This window comes from Nerophis ophidion, linkage group LG15, assembly GCF_033978795.1.
Source record: "Nerophis ophidion isolate RoL-2023_Sa linkage group LG15, RoL_Noph_v1.0, whole genome shotgun sequence".
In the NCBI taxonomy this organism is placed as follows: domain Eukaryota; kingdom Metazoa; phylum Chordata; class Actinopteri; order Syngnathiformes; family Syngnathidae; genus Nerophis; species Nerophis ophidion.
In genome coordinates, this window is record NC_084625.1 from 43,368,152 (window position 1) to 43,387,778 (window position 19,627).

Genomic DNA, 19,627 nt, shown 5'->3' on the forward strand with positions numbered 1-19,627 from the left:
CCAATGAATCAGGTGCGTGACATGAGGACAGGTGAAAACTAATGGGTTGTCATGGAAACAAAGCAAGGAGTGAAAAAACAGGAACTGACAGAGTGCAAAAACCAAACAGAACATAGCCAAACTAAAAATGATCACCAATACATGACAGCAGACTTTACGGGACCCAACAAACATAATAACATCTCACTTACTGTATAATGTCTGCTGTCATTAGGATGTTCATATATTCCCATTTAGGTAAAGAATGACTCATAATCCTCATGAAGAAACGGAGTGGGGGGTTGGAGGGGGACCAAGCGTCTTTTCGTGTCGTTTTGGCCATTTTCGGGTCCTAAATGGCTGTCAGAGTGTACTAACTGGTCAGAATACCTACTCAGACTTCTTCTGTCCAGGTGAGAGGCATGATTTATGATCTCCAAACCCTGTTTCAATATGAGTTGGGAAATTGTGTTGGATGTAAATATAAACGGAATACAATGATTTTCAAATCCTTTTCATCCCATATTCAATTAAATGCACTACAAAGATAAGGTATTTTATGTTCAAACTCATAAACCTTGTTTTTTTTGCAAATAATAATTAACTTATAATTTCATGGCTGCAACACGTGCCAAAGTAGTTGGGAAAGGGCTTGTTCACCACTGTGTTACATCACATTTTCTTTAAACAACACTCAATAAACGTTTGGGAACTGTGTGGCGCAGTGGAAGAGTGGCCATGTGCAACCCCAGGGTCCCTGGTTCAACCCCCACCTAGTACCAAACTCATCACGTCCGTTGTGTCCTGAGCAAGACACTTCACCCTTGCTCCTAATGGGTGCTGGTTAGTGCCTTGCATGGCAGCTCCCTCCATCAGTGTGTGAATGTGTGTGTGAATAGATGAATGTGGAAGTAGTGTCAAAGCGCTTTGAGTACCTTGAATGTATAAAAGCACTATACAAGTATAACCCATTTATCATTTAACTGAGGAAACTAATTGTTGAAGCTTCGAAAATGGAATTCTTTCCCATTCTTGTTTTATGTAGAACTTCAGTCTTTCAACAGTCCGGGAGATAGGTCTGGACTACTCATCACGATGTCTGCTTTTTTTTTTATATTCATCACTGATTATTACTCACTGCAGACATTACGAGAGCCAACAAACATAATAAAGCATCACTTACTGTATAATTTCTGCTGTCATTAGGCTGTTCATATATTCCCATTTAGGTAAAGAATGACTCATTATCCTCATGAAGAAACAGAGTGGGAAGCATTTTTTTGTGTCATTTTGGCCATTTTCAGGTCCTAAATGGCTGTCAAAGTGTACTAACTTTTTGGAATACCTACTCAGACTTCTTTTGTCCAGGTGAGAGGCATGATTTATGATATAGAATAAACTTACAGTGAGCGAGGCAGTAGACCAGTGTTTTTCAAGGCACATTTTTTTGCGTTGAAAAAATCCAGAGGCACAAATATACTTTCAGTTAAGTGTCTTTAAACTGCCAATAGACAAATCTAATGTAAAAAAAATGTATAAAAAATAATGTTCTGAAACTTCTGAAAAACAGTGTCCTTTGTAGCAGAGATCTTATATCACTTTGGAAAATGCTGATTCTCAGAAAATTTAACTGAAAATGTAATGTTTAATGATGTTATACCTCACAAACTGAGTCCCCAACGTGCTCCAATGCTACATGCTGATAGGAGTCCACACATTTGATACTGCTGAGTCGCTGCATGAAGCAGTTTGTTGCTCAGACATGCTCGGCGACGTCATCTCTCAGCTCGCGCTTGTAGAAATCTTGACCCGATTCTCCTCCCCTCTCACATGGGGCTTCCTGTCACTGCCGTCCTCGCTCGCCACAGGGGCAGATGGGAAAAACCGTCTCTCTGTTACAAGCACGACGCATCCTCGCCAGATGGCCAGTTTAAAGAAAAAAAAGTTCACTTTTTCTCATCGTGAATCGATACGCAGGTATCACCTGGCATCATTAAAGGGGAACATTATCACAATTTCAAAAGGGTTAAAAACAATAAAAATCAGTTCCAAGTGGCTCGTTTTATTTTTCGAAGTTTTTTTTCAAAATGTTACACCTCCCGGAATATCTCTAAAAAAAGCTTTAAAGTACTTGATTTTCCCTATTTGTGACGCGACTGTCCATTTCCCTGTGACGTCATACAGGGCTGCCAATACAAACAACATGGCGGTTACCACAGCAAGATATAGCGACATTAGCTCGGATTCAGACTCGGATTTCAGCGGCTTAAGCGATTCAACAGATTATGCATGTATTGAAACAGATGGTCGGAGTATGGAGGCAGATAGCGAAAACGAAATTGAAGAAGAAATTGAAGCTATTTACCGAATAGCTATTGACGCTATTCGGCCACAGCATGGGTGTACCTAATGAAGTGGCCCATAGCATGTCTGCCTTATTAGCATCGCCGGTAAAATGTGCAGACCAAACGATCAGGACTTTCGCATCTTGTGACACTGGAGCAACTTAAATCCGTCGATTGGTAAGTGTTTGTTTCGCATTAAATGTGGGTATCTAGTTTCAAATGTACATACAGCTAGCGAAAGTAGCATGTTAGAATCGATTAGCTGGCAGTCATGCCGTGACCAAATATGTCTGATTAGCACATAAGTCAACAACATCAACAAAACTCACCTTTGTGATTTCGTTGACTTAATCGTTGCAAATGCATCTGGAGGTTATCCATACATCTCTGTGTCATGTCTGTCTTAGCATTGCCGGCAAAATGTGCAGACACTCTGGCAAATTCAATGGGGGTCTGGCGGCAGATTTCTTGCCACTTTCGCATCTTCGGGCCAGTGGTGCAACTTGAATCCCTCCCTGTTAGTGTTGTTACACCCTCCGACAACACACCGACAAGGCATGATGTCTCCAAGGTTCCAAAAAATTGTCGAAAAAACGTAAAATCACAGAGCTGAGACCCGGTGTTTGTAATGTGAAAATGACAATGGCGGGTGTATTACCTCGGTGACGTCACGTTCTGACATCATCGCTAAAAGAGCAATAAACAGAAAGGCGTTTAATTTGCCAAAATTCACCCATTTAGAGTTCGGAAATCGGTTAAAAAAATACATGGTCTTTTTTTCTGCAACATCAGGGTATATATTGACGCTTACATAGGTTTGGTGATAATGTTCCCCTTTAAACGTTACAGAAAATAAATATTTCATATTTCCCGTTTTTCCAATCGTTTTGAACAGCTCAAGTAAAAATGACTGTAATCGCATATATTCTCATAAAATACCAGGGCAGAAATCTGAAATGAGGCTGCAGCAAACTCTTAGTGTACAGCAAAAACTGAAATCAAAGTAAGATTAAATATCTATTTCCTTTTTTTCAATCTAATAAGATAATTCTTCTCACTAAGCAGATTTGATGTTATAGTGCAGCTGGTAACTAGAACGATCGTGCATTTTGTGATAAAACCATGAAAATTGGTAGACTTATAGCCAAAGGCATTCTCAAAAGATTTGGATATGGAGCCACCATGAAACTTAAAAATGGCGCCCATGGCAGCCATCTTTCAAAATGGCTGCCAGTAACAACTGTTCGCTTATGAATGATGGATATAATATGATGTTTCAGACTTATTTACCATACATAGTACTTGGTAAGGCTTCACGTGGCAGAGGGGTTAGTGCGTCTGCCTCACAATACAAAGGTATTGTGAGGCATTCCTGGGTTCAAATCCAGGCTCTGGATCTTTCTGTGTGGAGTTTGCATGTTCTCCCCGTGAATGCGTGGGTTCCCTCCGGGTACTCCGGCTTCCTCCCACTTCCAAAGACATGCACCTGGGGATAGGTTGATTGGCAACACTAAAATTGGCCCTAGTGTGTGAATGTGAGTGTGAATGTTGTCTGTCTATCTGTGTTGGCCCTGCGATGAGGTGGCGACTTGTCCAGGGTGTACCCCGCCTCCCGCCCGATTGTAGCTGAGATAAGCGCCAGCGCCCCCCGCGACCCCGAAAGGGAATAAGGGGTAGAAAATGGATGGATGGAGTACTTGGTAAATGTCTTTTGGATAATCTAAATGTGTCATTAAATATTCAAGATGGCTGACATCTTCAAGATTGCAGCCATCACTTTTATGACTGTCTGATATGGCTGATCTCGGTGTCAAACCAGAAACTTCCTTCTAACTCAGAAATGGGGACCACAATAGTCAAACTTGGTGACCACTGGTCACCTACAACAAGATGGCAGCAATATTTCTGAAATTAAATCTATAATTTCAAGTACACCATCATCTATTTTATTGTAATTGAAATGTTACCCAAAAAAAAAAAAAAGTACTGGCAAAACTTTCTTCGAGTTGACAGCAATAAGACTGAGTTGTTTGCCTTTCTCTCGGAGACTCTACTCAGATGGTTTGTGCAGGAGGATAAACAGCTTGTCATCACAAGTGACATGGAAGTCCTTAGCAAGCCACCTCTCCCAGATAGGACATCGATTGCTCCTTGCACGCATGAGGAAGCGCATAGTCGCATGTTATTGCACGTAGCCCATGCAGCAAGAAACGGCCACCACAAAATTATTATCCAAACAGTTAATAGTGATGTTGTGGTGTTGGCTGTGGCAGTGGCTCAGATTCTACAACCAGAGGATGAGCTTTGGTTGGCTTTTGGTACTGGTAAGAATTTTCAATATTTGGCAGCCCATGAAATTGCAGCGGGGCTCAGGCCCGAGAAAGCATGTGCACTACTGGTGTTCCATGCATTGACGGGTTGTGACACTGTGTCAAGCTTTGCTGGCCATGGGAAAAAGACTGCATGGGTTGTATGGTCTGTGCTTCCAGAACTTACACATGCCCTGTTGAAAGTGTCTTCAGCCCCAGATGACATACCACAGGAGGTAATGGCCGCAATTGAGAGGTTTGTTATCTTAGTCTATGACTGAGCCAGCACATGTACAGAAATCAATACGGCAAGGAGGAAATTATTTGCAAAGAGCCACAATGTGCAAACAATCCCCCCTACCAAGGCTGCCATAGAATGATAAATGGGTTGTACTTGTATAGCGCTTTTCTACCTTCAAGGTACTCAAAGCGCTTTGACACTACTTCCACATTTACCCATTCACACACACATTCACACACTGATGGAGGGAGCTGCCATGCAAGGCGCCAACCAACACCCATCAGGAGCAAGGGTGAAGTGTCTTGCTCAGGACACAACGGACGTGATGAGGTTGGTACTAGGTGGGATTTGAACCAGGGACCCTCGGGTTGCGCACGGCCACTCTCCCACTGCGCCACGCCGTCCCATAGAAGAGCATGTTAAGAGAGCTGTATACCAAGGAAGACACGTGTGGGGTACACTCCTGGTGTCAACACCAGAACTACCTTCACCGTGCGAATGGGGCTGGTCAAAGTCACCTGCGGGGGACTATGAATTCTTCTGGACATGCCTACTAGATGCACGCCAGTCAAGTTATGAACTTGTCTCATGCGAATGCAAGAATCAATCAATCAATCAATGTTTACTTATATAGCCCTAAATCACTAGTGTCTCAAAGGGCTGCACAAACCACTACGACATCCTCGGTAGGCCCACATAAGGGCAAGGAAAACTCACACCCAGTGGGACATCGGTGACAATGATGACTATGAGAACCTTGGAGAGGAGGAAAGCAATGGATGTCGAGCGGGTCTAACATGATACTGTGAAAGTTCAATCTATAATGGATCCAACACAGTCGCGAGAGTCCAGTCCAAAGCGGATCCAACACAGCAGCGAGAGACCCGTTCACAGCGGAGCCAGCAGGAAACCATCCCAAGCGGAGGCGGATCAGCAGCGCAGAGATGTCCCCAGCCGTTACACAGGCAAGCTGTACATGGACATCGGACCGGACCCCTTCCACAAGGGAGAGTGGGACATAGAAGAAAAAGAAAAGAAACGGCAGATCAACTGGTCTAAAAAGGGAGTCTATTTAAAGGCTAGAGTATACAAATGAGTTTTAAGGTGAGACTTAAATGCTTCTACTGAGGTGGCATCTCAAACTGTTACCGGGAGGGCATTCCAGAGTACTGGAGCCCGAACGGAAAAAGCTCTATAGCCCGCAGACTTTTTTTGGGCTTTGGGAATCACTAATAAGCCGGAGTCCTTTGAACGCAGATTTCTTGCCGGGACATATGGTACAATACAATCGGCAAGATAGGATGGAGCTAGACCGTGAAGTATTTTATACGTAAGTAGTAAAACCTTAAAGTCACATCTTAAGTGCACTGGAAGCCAGTGCAGGTGAGCCAGTACAGGCGTAATGTGATCAAACTTTCTTGTTCTTGTCAAAAGTCTAGCAGCCGCATTTTGTACCAACTGTAATCTTTTAATGCTAGACATGGGGAGACCCGGAAATAATACGTTACAGTAGTCGAGGCGAGACGTAACAAACGCATGGATAATGATCTCAGCGTCTTTAGTGGACAGAATGGAGCGAATTTTAGCGATATTACGGAGATGAAAGAAGGCCGTTTTAGTAACGCTTTTAATGTGTGCCTCAAAGGAGAGAGTTGGGTCGAAGATAACACCCAGATTCTTTACCGTGTCGCCTTGTTTAATTGTTTGGTTGTCAAAAGTTAGAGTTGTATTATTAAATAGAGGTCGGTGTCTAGCAGGACCGATAATCAGCATTTCCGTATTTTTGGCGTTGAGTTGCAAAAAGTTAGCGGACATCCATTGTTTAATTTCATTAAAGAAGGGTTGTGTTGGGCAATGTAAGTACAAAAAATCCCCACTTACAGTGCACAGCCCTTTGTGTCTGTGAAGGCAAGTGTGACTAGTCTTCCCTGTGATAGACCGTAGGTTTCTTTTGCTTAACATGAGTATTTTGAGATAGAAAGAAGATTCTTAGAAATTCCAAAGTTCCCAATTCAAATGCCGTATCAAGATAAATGTGTAATTAAACATAGAGATAATCCATATCTAACCAGTTGGCGGCCATTTTGAATTTTCAATGAAAATGTTCCACTTTTCAAAAGACATTTACCAAGCAGTAATATAAGTCTGAAATATCATATTAAATCCATCATTCATAAGAAAACAGTTGTTGCTGGCGGACATTTTGAAAAATAGCTGCCATGGGCGCCATGTTGAAAATTCATGATGGCTCCACATCCAAATCTTTTGAGAATGCCTTTGGCTATAAGTGTACCAAATTTCATGCTTTTATCACAAAATGCACAATTCCTTTATATTTTGGAACTAACCTCTTGTACTATTAGTGCTTTACTTGTTTAACGGGTTTTGGTCCTAAATGATCTCAGTAAGATATTACAATTTGTAGCTGAGATTTTTTTGAGACCTATATTGAGTAAAACATGCTTGAAACGAGAATATCAACTGTTGCAAAACTGCGTCATTAACATTTACAAGTATAAAACTACTTTTTTAAAGTAATAATTTCTTACCTCAGGCATGAAAAAAAAATCATGACACCAAGCGCACATCATTATGTAAGATAATGGCACTGGCATTTACTTACGTTATTATATTATTATTATTATTATTATTATTATTATTAATTACTAGCATTCACGGTGTGGCCCTGTTGGGAGAGTGGCTGTGCCAGCAACCTGAAGGTTCCTGGTTCAATCCCCACCTTTTACCACCCTAGTCACGTCCGTTGTGTCCTTTTTTTTTTTTTTTTTTTTTGTACTGTTTAGCTTCTCAGGCAAATCATATAGTTGATGTAGATGCCCATATTTAAATTTGACTTATATTAAATGTATTTATATTATCATTTTGTGCAGCCGGGCCGGATTAGGAGGGGATAGAAAGAGAAAAAAAGGAAGACAGAGGGGGAAATTGTGGGGATAAGAGGGGGATTAGACAGAGAGACAAAAACATCAACAGCAAACAGAACAATAACAACAAAAACAAAACGTTGTGTCCTTGAGCAAGACACTTCACCCTTGCTCCTGATGGTACCAGGTTAGCACCTTGCATGGCAGCTACCGCCATCAGTGTGTGAATGTGTGTGTGAATGGGTGAATGTGGAAATAGTGTCAAAGCACTTTGAGTACCTTAAAAAAAATGTAGAAAAGCGCTATACAAGTACAACAACCCATTTACCATTTAATTTAAGAATAGTTTTCAACATATTGAGCAAAAAGGTCAGAAAAATGTTTCTCCTAAGAAATGTGCACTTGTTATTAGTGAGAATATACTTATTTGAAGGTATTTTTGGGTTCATTGAGGTTAGCTCATTTTACTTGTTTTGGAAAGTCTTGACAAGCTGAATTTTCTTGTTCTATTGGCAGATAATTTTGCTTAGTTCAAATAAAATACCCTTAATTTTGGTTTTTATTTTTTGTTTTATTTTGAATACTGACTTTTTGCAGTGTATAAAATCAACAAAAAGGAATGGACAATCAAAATGAAGGCAAACGAGTGAGAAGTGTCCTGACCTCATATCTAGGTTGATTGATGTAAAATGTTCTTTATCACATTGTTTACGTGTCTAATAAAGATTTGATTAATTTATGATGTCTCAGGTGTGATTCACTACAATAGGGCCCCACAGCACACTGGATTCCAGTTAATTGAAACAACACAACACTGGATATTGTTCAGATGAGTTAAATCCAAGAACCTGCACACAACGTAGGTGACTATGACATGTGCATTTACCGCGCATGCGTACTAGGTCGCTTTGTGCCAGCGAACAAAGGGGGGCGGGGGGCTTATACGGTGGCATTGTTGTGTGTGCAATCCGCGGCTCTAGAGCGCCGCCCTAGAGCCTCCCTGGAGCTTTTTCCAAAATATATGAAAATGGAAAAAGATGAGGGAAAAACAATATTTTTTGTTTTAATATAGTGTGGAGGGAGCGTGGCCTGCGGGCCTGCAGCGAAGCGGGTTGTACAAGGACCGGCTTTGAAATTATTGACAGGTGCATAGATGGCCCCACTGGGCCTGGTCATCTATCTACGAACCTGTCGCTGATTTCCAAGCCAGTCCTGGCACACCCCGCTTCGCTGCAGGCCCGCAGGCCACGCCCCCTTCACATATGGTTTCTGTAGAAGGACAAACATAACACAAACTTTCCTAATTGTTAGAATTCAGCTAAAGCTGTGTTAACTAGCTCGTATGGCAAGCAGTTTCAAACCAAAAACAACATTCTAAACATGGTTAATGTAAATTCTGAAAATGGATTAGCTGGTAACATTTGCATTTCAAAATATGGCAAATTACCAAGGGACATTTTTTGGGTCATTTTCCCGACGAAGATCCAATGGAATGGTAAATGGTAGAGATGTCCGATAATATCGGACTGCCGATATCATCGGCCGATAAAGGCTTTAAAATGTAATATCGGAAATTATCAGTACCAAAATTATCGGTATCTGTTTCAAAAAGTGACTTTACAAAAACGTCACGTACGTATGGAGAAGTACAGAGCGCCAATAAACCTTAAAAACACTGCCTTTGCGTGCCGGCCCAGTCACATAATATATGCAGCTTTAACACACACATAAGTGAATGCAAGGCATACTTGGTCAAAAGCCATACAGGTCACACTGAGGGTGGCCGTATGAACAACTATACCACTGTTACAAATATGCCCCACACTGTGAAGCCACACCAAACAAGAATGACTAACACATTTGGGAGAACATCTGCAAAGTAACACAACATAAACACAACAGAACAAATACCCAGAATCTCTTGCAGCACTAACTCTCCCGGTACACTACAAAATATATCCCCCGCCCACCTCAAACTCCTCATGCTATCTCAGTGAGAGTATTTCCCAAATTACAAGCGGCTGTTTTGAGGCATGTTAAAAAAAAAAAATGCACTTTGTGACTTCAATAATAAATATGGCAGTGCCATGTTGGCATTTTTTTTTCCATAACTTGAGTTGATTTATTTTGGAAAACCGTGTTACATTGTTTAATGCATCCAGCAGGGCATCACAACAAAATTAGGCACAATAATGTGTTAATTCCACGACTGTATATAACGGTATTGGTTGATATTGGTATCGGTAATTAAGAGTTGGACAATATCGGATATTGGCAAAAAAAGCCATTATCGGACATCTCTACTAAATGGGTTATACTTGTATAGCGCTTTTCTACCTTCGAAGTACTCAAAGCACTTTGACACTTGTCTCTTGCTCAAGGACACAATGGACATGACAAGGTTGGTAGAAGGTGGGGTTTGAACTAGGAATCCTCACGGCCACTCTTCGAACCGCGCCACGCTGCCCCGAATGAGTAAGAAATTCACTACTTGGCAGCAAACCACACCCGAATGTCCCGTCAACCAATGGAGAATTTGGCACATTTTAAGCGTGCATATGGAGGAATTTGTTAAAAAAAAAAAAATGACATTGTTTTTTCCCCTTCACAGAGGTGTTGAAGCCATACGTTGGAGGTGACGCCTCGTGCTTAGAGTTGTTTGCACGAAGTCTGCAACCAGGATGGACCAGCTGGGGCAACGAGGTCCTCCGATTTCAACATACCAGTTATTTCACTTGGACACCTGCGGAAAAACTGACTAAGTCGCCAGCCTCTGCCCCCAGTGAGGACTAAGAACATCCCGACGTAGGTTTTTATTCAAGGATTTTAAATAGTCACACACACCTTATTCTATATTTTTTTCCCGCGTGACAAATGGAGAAACCCCCAAAAATGACCATCTCACTAAATGAGATCAACATTTATGACTTTTTCGCAATGAAGCAGTGATGTTTTCTTTGAGTCTAATGAGTGTGAGGGTGAGCAGTGCCGGGCGACGTATGGCAGCTGCAGCCCATCAGAGCTAATGAAGCCGCCGTGAGGTCGTTACCGCCCTACCTGTCGTCCCCTGTCTCTGAAAGACACTCGCACACTAATCCGCGGAGACAAGTCGGCCATTAAGCCAACTTAAGTCGTTACTTTTGTATCGTGAGGGTCGTGATTTCAGAGAAAAAGATCTTTGACATTTAAGACAATTAACCCTTTCCCAGAGAGTGGACAGCTATTCAAAAGGTATACGCAGGTGTCTTAATTAGGTGTGTCTCGTTCTGATAGGACAAGTTTTGTATGAGATGGACTTGCATCTAAAATATCCCGCTAGCAGGGTTCGTACGGGTGCTTAAAAAACGTGAAAATGCTTGGATTTTAATGTGTTTTGAAGGTTTGAAAAATAATTTTGGGGAAAGTGATTGTAAATGCGTGGAAATGTTCATCATACTTCTCGGCAGTCTGACTCGATAGGCTTATTATAGAATGGTAAAAAAATTAAAACACGTCTCCTTAAAAATGAAAGCTACACGCTTGATTTGTTGGCTTTGCATGAGCCCTTACGTTAGTTTGGTTTAGTCTTTATTTGAAGGGACAATGCAAAGAAACATTAAGCTCAAAGACAGATATGTTCTGTACCAGATTATAGCTAAAGAGCTAATTTCCATCTGCAGTCCCTGGCTACCTAAATTAAAGGGATACAAAAATCATTACAATAAAATCATACTATATCACATAATCAAATTAAGAAAAGTCATAAAATGCCCTTAACGGACACACACTTAATATACAATACAACCATCATCATCACACAAAGACAATACATGCTCTTGTTCACATCTGTCATCATTTGTAAAAACAACAAAAACAACACACACCTCATAATTTACAACAAAAATAAATATAACACACATTAAGTTGATCTGTCAAACATAGTGGCCACCTTATTGACCGTGTGAGCAGCTTTGATTTCTCCAAAGCCACTTTTTAACTTCAATTGTAAATGTAGAGTAATCTGTTAAACTTTTCAAGATTGTTGTGAGGTTCTTCCATTCCTTCATGGCTTTATATGAAAAGGCTGATTGTGCAAAATATGTTTTACATCTGGGTACGCTACACTGCCCCCTGGTGGAGGCTTGTGTGTTTCTAGTTTTCACAGCAGATATAAACTGGACAAAGTGCTTAAGTGGCGCTGGTTGCCCCCAAGAGGACAGTGGTGCATCGGTTTATTGGGAGGGAACATTGGATGGAAAATGCGACTTGTCCAGGGGGTAAATGCTGCTGAGATAGGCTCCAGCACCCCCCGCTACCCAAAAAGAGACAAGCGGTAGAAAAATGGATGGAAAATGACAAGTTCAAGCTGTGGATAAATCCACTAGGCGCCTGCTGCAAATTATGCAAAAATGAAATCCAGCTTTTCGCAATGGGAGAGAGTCTGTTCTCTCTCGAATCATATGAAAGGTAAGCCACAGAGATTACTCTATGAGCCCTAAGAGTTTTCTAACCTTTTGGTACATGCTAGACCTAAACTGTGACATCAGCGCCGGATTACTTGTTAATTACGGGCAGGTCTTACGAGCCAAGAAAGGAAAGAAGCGAGCGTTTGTCAATGAGCAATTATAATGCTAAGAACTTCTCTCAACTTTGATTGATTGATTGATTGAGACTTTTATTAGTACAAACCCCGTTTACATATGAGTTGGGAAATTGTGTTAGATGTAAATATAAACGGAATACAATGATTTGTAAATAATTTTCAACCCATATTCAGTTAAATATGCTATAAAGACAACATATTTGATGTTAAAACTGATAAACATTTTTTTGTTGTTGGAAATAATCATTAACTAGAATTTGATGCCAGCAACACGTGACAAAGAAGTTGGTAAAGGTGGCAATAAATACTGATAAAGTTGAGGAATGCTCATCAAACACTTATTCGGAACATCCCACAGGTGTGCAGGCTAATTGGGAACAAGTGGGTGCCATGATTGGGTATAAAAAAAGCTTCCCAAAAAATGCTCAGTCTTTCACAAGAAAGGATGGGGCGAAGTACACCCCTTTGTCCACAACTGCGTGAGCAAATAGTCAAACAGTTTAAGAACAACGTTTCTCAAAGTGCAATTCCAAGAAATTTAGGGATTTCAACATCTACGGTCCATAATATCATCAAAAGGTTCAGAGAATCTGGAGAAATCACTCCACGTAAGCGGCATGGCCGGAAACCAACATTGAATGACCGTGACCTTCGATCCCTCAGACGTCACTGTATCAAAAACCGACATCAATCTCTAAAGGATATCACCACATGGGCTCAGGAACACTTCAAAAAACCACCGTCACTAAATACAGTTCATCGCTACATCTGTAAGTGCGAGTTAAAGCTCTACTATGCAAAGCGAAAGCCATTTATCAACAACATCCAGAAACGCCGCGGGCTTCTCTGTGCCTGAGATCATCTAAGATGGACTGATGCAAAGTGGAAAAGTGTTCTGTGGTCTGACGAGTCCACATTTCAAATTGTTTTTGGAAATATTCCACATCCTGTCATCCAGACCAAAGGGGAAGCCAACCATCCAGACTGTTATCGACGCCAAGTTCAAAAGCCAGCATCTGTGATAGTATGGGGGTGCATTAGTGCCCAAAGCATGCCTAACTTACACATCTGTGAAGGCACCATTAATGCTGAAAGGTACATACAGGTTTTGGAACAACATATGCTGTCTTTTTCATGGACGCCCCTGCTTATTTCAGCAAGACAATGCCAAGCCACATTCAGAAAGGGGTTACAACAGCGTGGCTTCGTATAACATGAGTGCGGGTACTTTCCTGGCCCACCTGCAGTGCAGGCCTGTCTCCCATCGAAAATGTGTGGCGCATTATGAAGCGTAAAATACGACAGCGGAGACTCCGGACTGTTGAACGACTTAAGTTCTACATAAAACAAGAATGGGAAAGAATTCCCCTTTCAAAGCTTCAACAATTAGTTTCTTAAGTTCCCAAATGTTTATTGAGTGTTTTTAAAAGAAAATGTGATGTAACACAGTGGTGAACATGCCCTTTCCCAACTACTTTGGCACGTGTTGCAGCCATTAAACTCTAAGTAAAAAAAAAAATCAAATATCTTGTCTTTGTAGTGCATTCAACTGAATATGGGTTGAAAAGGATTTGCAAATCATTGTATTCCGTTTATATTTACATCTAACACAATTTCCCAACTCATATGGAAACGGGGTTTGTAAGTGTATTTTCACATTGTCTTCTGCATGATTTGTGTCCATAAAATTGGGTGTCTGGAACGGATTAGTCACATGATTTTTTATGGGTTTATCGGTTTTTATATGATTCACTTTTCGTCTGACCTTTTACTAACGAAAAGTGAGTTATTACTGTGCCGTGATTGGACACGAGTATGCCATGACGATCAGCTGAGTGGCACTTTGTGGCGACACGTCCTATCCGGTTTCCGTAGGAGGCGACGTATCGCAACGCCATTCTATGATATGCTGTGATGAATTTATATTCGTCAACACATAACCTCATCGCTCAGCGTCCACATGTAATTTCTGTGGAAATTGTTCTTCCTTTTTTTTTTTTTTTTTTTCACTTCACAGTCTCGCCCTAAAAGCCTTTCCGTACATTTCCGGATAATGACACCGTGGTCGTCTTTGTGGCGCCAGAGGAAGATTAAGCACCACAGTGACGCGATACAAAGTACCTCAGACTGCCTTTTAGGTGAACGCATGTTTGATTTTCCCGCAGATGTTTCATTAGGCAGCATTAAGATGTGAAATATGTCAAGTTACCGCGTGTAATGGCGGCGGTTCTGCCGAACACGTGAACCGCTAAGAGCAACAGTTCGGACCGCATCTCGCGCTCTTATTAAATATGCAACGGGACTCGCCTCAAAGTCACTAATTACAGATGGCCAGACAGAAAAACACTTGTCAAAGTGATGCATCCTGGAATATGAGATCTCCAGCCAGTATTCAGAGAATATGAACCAGGGCCATTCAACTGGCGCCCCGGGGGCCAAACCTGGTCCGGGAATGACACCATAGCCCACCTGAGTTAACTTGGGAGCATACTTGCCAACCCTTACGGTTTTCCCGAATGTCAGTGCCCCTCCCGAAAATCTCCCGGGGAATCCATTCTCTCGAATTTCTCCCGATTTCCACCCTGACAACAATATTAGGGGCGTGCCTTAAAAGCACTGCCTTTAGAGTCCTCTACAACCTGAAAAGGAGACTATTATATCCAATCCAATCCAATCCACTTTATTTATATAGCACATTTAAACAACAATAACGTTTCCAAAGTGCTGCACAGCCATGTTAAAAACAATTGTAAAAAAAAAATAAATACAATAAAATAAAAAAGTATATATATATATATATATATATATATATATATATTGCTCCACCAATGAAAAAATAAATCAGTATAAACACAAGATAAAAACAAATATGATTAAAAACTATTTTAAAGGGTAAAATCAATTAAAACAGTAAAATAGAAATCAAAGTGTATAAAAAACACAGAGGACAACAGAGAACAGAGGACCACACAACTCACGTAGTGTTAAAAGCCAAAAAATAAAAGTGGGTCTTAAGACGAGACTTAAAACACTCCACTGTGGAAGCAGTTTGAACATGGAGCGGCAGAGTGTTCCAGAGCTTAGGGCCGACCACAGAGAAGGCCCTGTCTCCCCTGGTCTTAAGTCTGGTCTTGGGCACCATGAGCTGGAACTGGCTCTCGGACCTCAGAGCGCGCGCAGGAATGTAAATTTGGATAAGGTCCGAGATATATTGAGGTGCCAGTCCATGTAAAGATTTAAAAACAAACAGCAATGTTTTAAAATCAATTCTAAAATGAACAGGGAGCCAGTGCAAACTCTGAAGAATTGGGGTTATATGCTGGCGTTTCCTGGCCCCTGTTAAAACTCGTGCTGCCGCGTTCTGGACTAACTGCAACCGGGAGAGAGCTTTTTGGCTAATGCCAGCATAAAGTGCATTGCAGTAGTCCAGGCGACTTGAAATAAAAGCATTATATATGTCGTTATCCAAAGGTTTATCTATAACCCATAAAGTAGGCAGGCACGGAGCTATTTCTCAGCGTGTGTTTATTCCAGCCGACACGTTAATACACCGACACACAACATCCAGATTCCCATCATGCATTGCTTCAAAGCTACTGCAAGTAGTAATGTCCAAAAACATAACAGAGACGAAGCGGAAGAACGAAGAAGAGACACTGTGACGACGAGTTAGAAGAAGAAGTACGCTTACAGGTTGCAAAATGATTGGAAAAAAATAATTTCAGTTCATCCAGGACAGCTCGAAGGGGAAGGGGTATGCTGCCTGCAAATTTTGTAGATCAGACTTCTCCATTGAACACAGTGGCCGAACGGATATTTATATATATACAAACACCGTTTCCATATGAGTTGGGAAATTGTGTTTGATGTAAATATAAACGGAATACAATGGTTGTAAATCATTTTCAACCCATATTTAGTTGAATATGCTACAAAGACAACATATTTGATGTTCAAACTAATATACTTTTTTTTTTTGTGCAAATAATCATTAACTTTAGAATTTGATGCCAGCAACACGTGACAAAGAAGTTGGGAAAGGTGGCAATAAATACTGATGAAGTTGAGGAATGCTCATCAAACACTTATTTGGAACATCCCACAGGTTTGCAGGCTAATTGGGAACAGGTGGGTGCCATGATTGGGTATAAAAACAGCTTCCCAAAAAATGCTCAGTCTTTCACAAGAAAGGATAGGGCGAGGTACACCCCTTTGTCCACAACTGCGTGAGCAAATAGTCAAACAGTTTAAGAACAACGTTTCTCAAAGTGTAATTGCAAGAAATTTAGGGATTTCAACATCTACGGTCCAAAATATCATCAAAAGGTTAAGAGTATCTGGAGAAATCACTCCACGAAAGCGGCATGGCCGGAAACCAACATTGAATGACCGTGACCTACGATCCCTCAGACGGCACTGTATCAAAAACCGACATCAAGCTCTAAAGGATATCACCACATGGGCTCAGGAACACTTCAGAAAACCACTGTCACTAAATACAGTTCGTCGCTACATCTGTAAGGGCAAGTTAAAGCTCTACTATGCAAAGTGAAAGGCATTATCAACAACATCCACAAACTCCGCCAGTTTCTCTGGGCCCGAGATCATCTAAGATGGACTGATGCAAAGTGGAAAAGTGTTCTGTGGTCTGACGGGTCCACATTACAAATTGTTTTTGGAAATATTCAACATTGTGTCATCCGGACCAAAGGGAAAGCGAACCATCCAGACTATTATCGACGCAAAGTTCAAAAGCCAGCATCTGTGATGGTATGGGGGTGCATTAGTGCCAAAGGCATGGGTAACTTACACATATGTGAAGGCACCATTAATGCTGAAAGGTACATACAGGTTTTGGAACAACATATGCTGCCATCTAAGTGCCGTCTTTTTCATGGAAGCCCCTCCTTATTTCAGAAAGACAATGCCAAACCACATTTAGCACGTGTTACAACAGCGTGGCTTCATAGTAAAAGAGTGCGGGTCCTTTCCTGGCCCGCCTGCAGTCCAGACCTGTCTCCCATCGAAAATGTGTGGCGCCTTATGAAGTGTAAAATGTGACAGCGGAGACCCCGGACTGTTGAACAATGAAGCTCTACATAAAACAAGAATGGGAAAGAATTCCGCTTTCAAAGCTTCAACAAATACTTTCTTTGGTTCCCAAACGTTTATTGAGTGTTGTTAAAAGAAAAGGTGATGTAACACAGTGGTGAACATGCCCTTTCCCAACTACTTTGGCACGTGTTGCAGCCATGAAATTCTAAGTTAATTATTATTTGCAAAAGAAATGTTTGAACATAAAAAATCTTGTCTTTGTAGTGCAGGGGTAGGGAACCTATGGCTCTAGAGCCAGATGGGGCTCTTTTGATGACTGTATCTGGCTCTCAGATCAATCAATCAATCAATCAATGTTTATTTATATAGCCCCAAATCACAAATGTCTCAAAGGACTGCACAAATCATTACGACTACAACATCTTAGGAAGAACCCACAAAAGGGCAAGGAAAACTCACACCCAGTGGGCAGGGAGAATTCACATCCAGTGGGACGCCAGTGACAATGATGACTTCGAGAAACCTTGGAGAGGACCTCAGATGTGGGCAACCCCCACCCCTCTAGGGGACCGAAAGCAATTGATGTCGAGCGGGTCTAACATGATACTGTGGAAGTTCAATCCATAGTGGCTCCAACACAGCCGCGAGAGTTCAGTTCAAAGCGGATCCAAGACAGCAGCGAGAGTCCCGTCCACAGGAGACCATCTCAAGCGGAGGCGGATCAGCAGCGTAGAGATGTCCCCAATCGATACAGGCGAGCGGTCCATCCTGGGTCCCGACGAGCGGTCCATCCTGGGTCTCGACTCTGGACAGCCAGTACTTCATCCATGGTTATTGGACCGGACCCCCTCTACAAGGGAGGGGGGGACATAGTTGAAAGAAAAGAAGCGGCAGATCAACTGGTCTAAAAATTCGAAGATTCAAGATTGTTTATCGTCATATGCACAGTTAAACAGAAAGTTTGCCCTACAATGAAAATCTTACTTTGTTTCACAATGTTACAATGTTTTTAAAAAGAATTAGAGACTTATTATACTAAAAAAATGATGGTTTTACTTAAAAAATGCACGCATTTAGTTGTGTTCGGTGTTAAAAAATATGATCTGGCTCTCACGAAAATACATTTTAAAATATTTGGCTTTCATGGCGCTCTCAGCCAAAAAGGTTCCCGACCCCTAATGTAGTGCATTCAATTGAATATGGGTTGAAAAGGAAATTTCAATTCAACTTCCTTGAATATGAAATGCAATTTTACTTCCTGTTCGCAACCTTGATTAAAATTCAATGAATTGGAATTTGGGGGACAGTCTCGATTCACTTTGCACACACAACACCACAAGACCAAAGCATCTTGGCAGAGGTAGTACTTCTTGATGAGACCGTTTCTCCATGAAAGAAGACGTAGATGTCGTTTGGAACTAGCTAATTGCTGGTGTCATTCTTGGATTGTGTTGTATCCATTTTGTTTTCGTGTAAACACTTGTTGTCATTCCCCAAGGCTGAAGAACGCAGGCATTGCTGTTTTTGGCGGGGATTTGCCAGTCTGGTCCCGTCTGTTTCTGGACCACGAATGACCATGAGCTAGCCAGACGTTTTTTCACGGGAGACTGAGCCAACACAGAGAGAACAATCAACGTCCCCCTGTGTCACATTTCAATTTCCCTGCTAGGTCACGTCCCGGCAGCCATGACCACGTCTAACCTTAATTGATAATTAATCAATACAGACCGTTACTGATGGTCAATAGGAACATAAATAAACAGATCAATGAAAAAACATTCGATGACTACTTGTAGCTTATTCTCGTAAAATATTTGTCGGATTCCGACAAAAAAATAAACTGTCATTTGAATTAGGGAAAGGAACAGTTTTGGCGAATTTCGCGTTTCTCCTGGTTTTGTGTCTGTTTTGTATCCACCTGGGGGTGTCTGCTAATCAGTGCCGTCTTTTTCCAGGCGTCCCTCTTTTGAAATAATTAGCCCCCTTGTCTTCAGCAACTTGATTTTTCCTGCCAACACATTTCAGCGAGGAGCATTTTGTCGCAAGCTTTTTGTTGCAAACTCTTTGGTCCTTTGATGTACGTAAAACCCCAAACCAGTGATGATGGCACGTTGTGTAAATTGTATATAAAAACAGAATACATTATTCCATCCATTTTCTACCGCTTGTCCCTTTTGGGGTCGCGGGAGGTGCTGCAGTTTATCTCGGCTGCATTCGGGCGGAAGGTGGCG

The 19,627-nt window shown here is 41.5% G+C and overlaps 1 protein-coding gene across 3 annotated transcripts in view; it reads left to right on the forward strand.

Moving 5' to 3' along the window:
* mettl4 (methyltransferase 4, N6-adenosine) overlaps positions 1-19,555 on the forward strand; it is a 40,174-nt gene extending 20,619 nt beyond the window's left edge. For all 3 annotated transcript variants that reach the window (XM_061922198.1, XM_061922199.1, XM_061922197.1), the window contains one exon: positions 10,371-19,555. In XM_061922198.1, the coding sequence (XP_061778182.1) occupies positions 10,371-10,552 (182 nt within the window). In that variant the 3' untranslated portion in view covers positions 10,553-19,555. The remainder of the gene's footprint in view (positions 1-10,370) is intronic.
* The last annotated feature ends 72 nt before the right edge of the window (positions 19,556-19,627 follow it).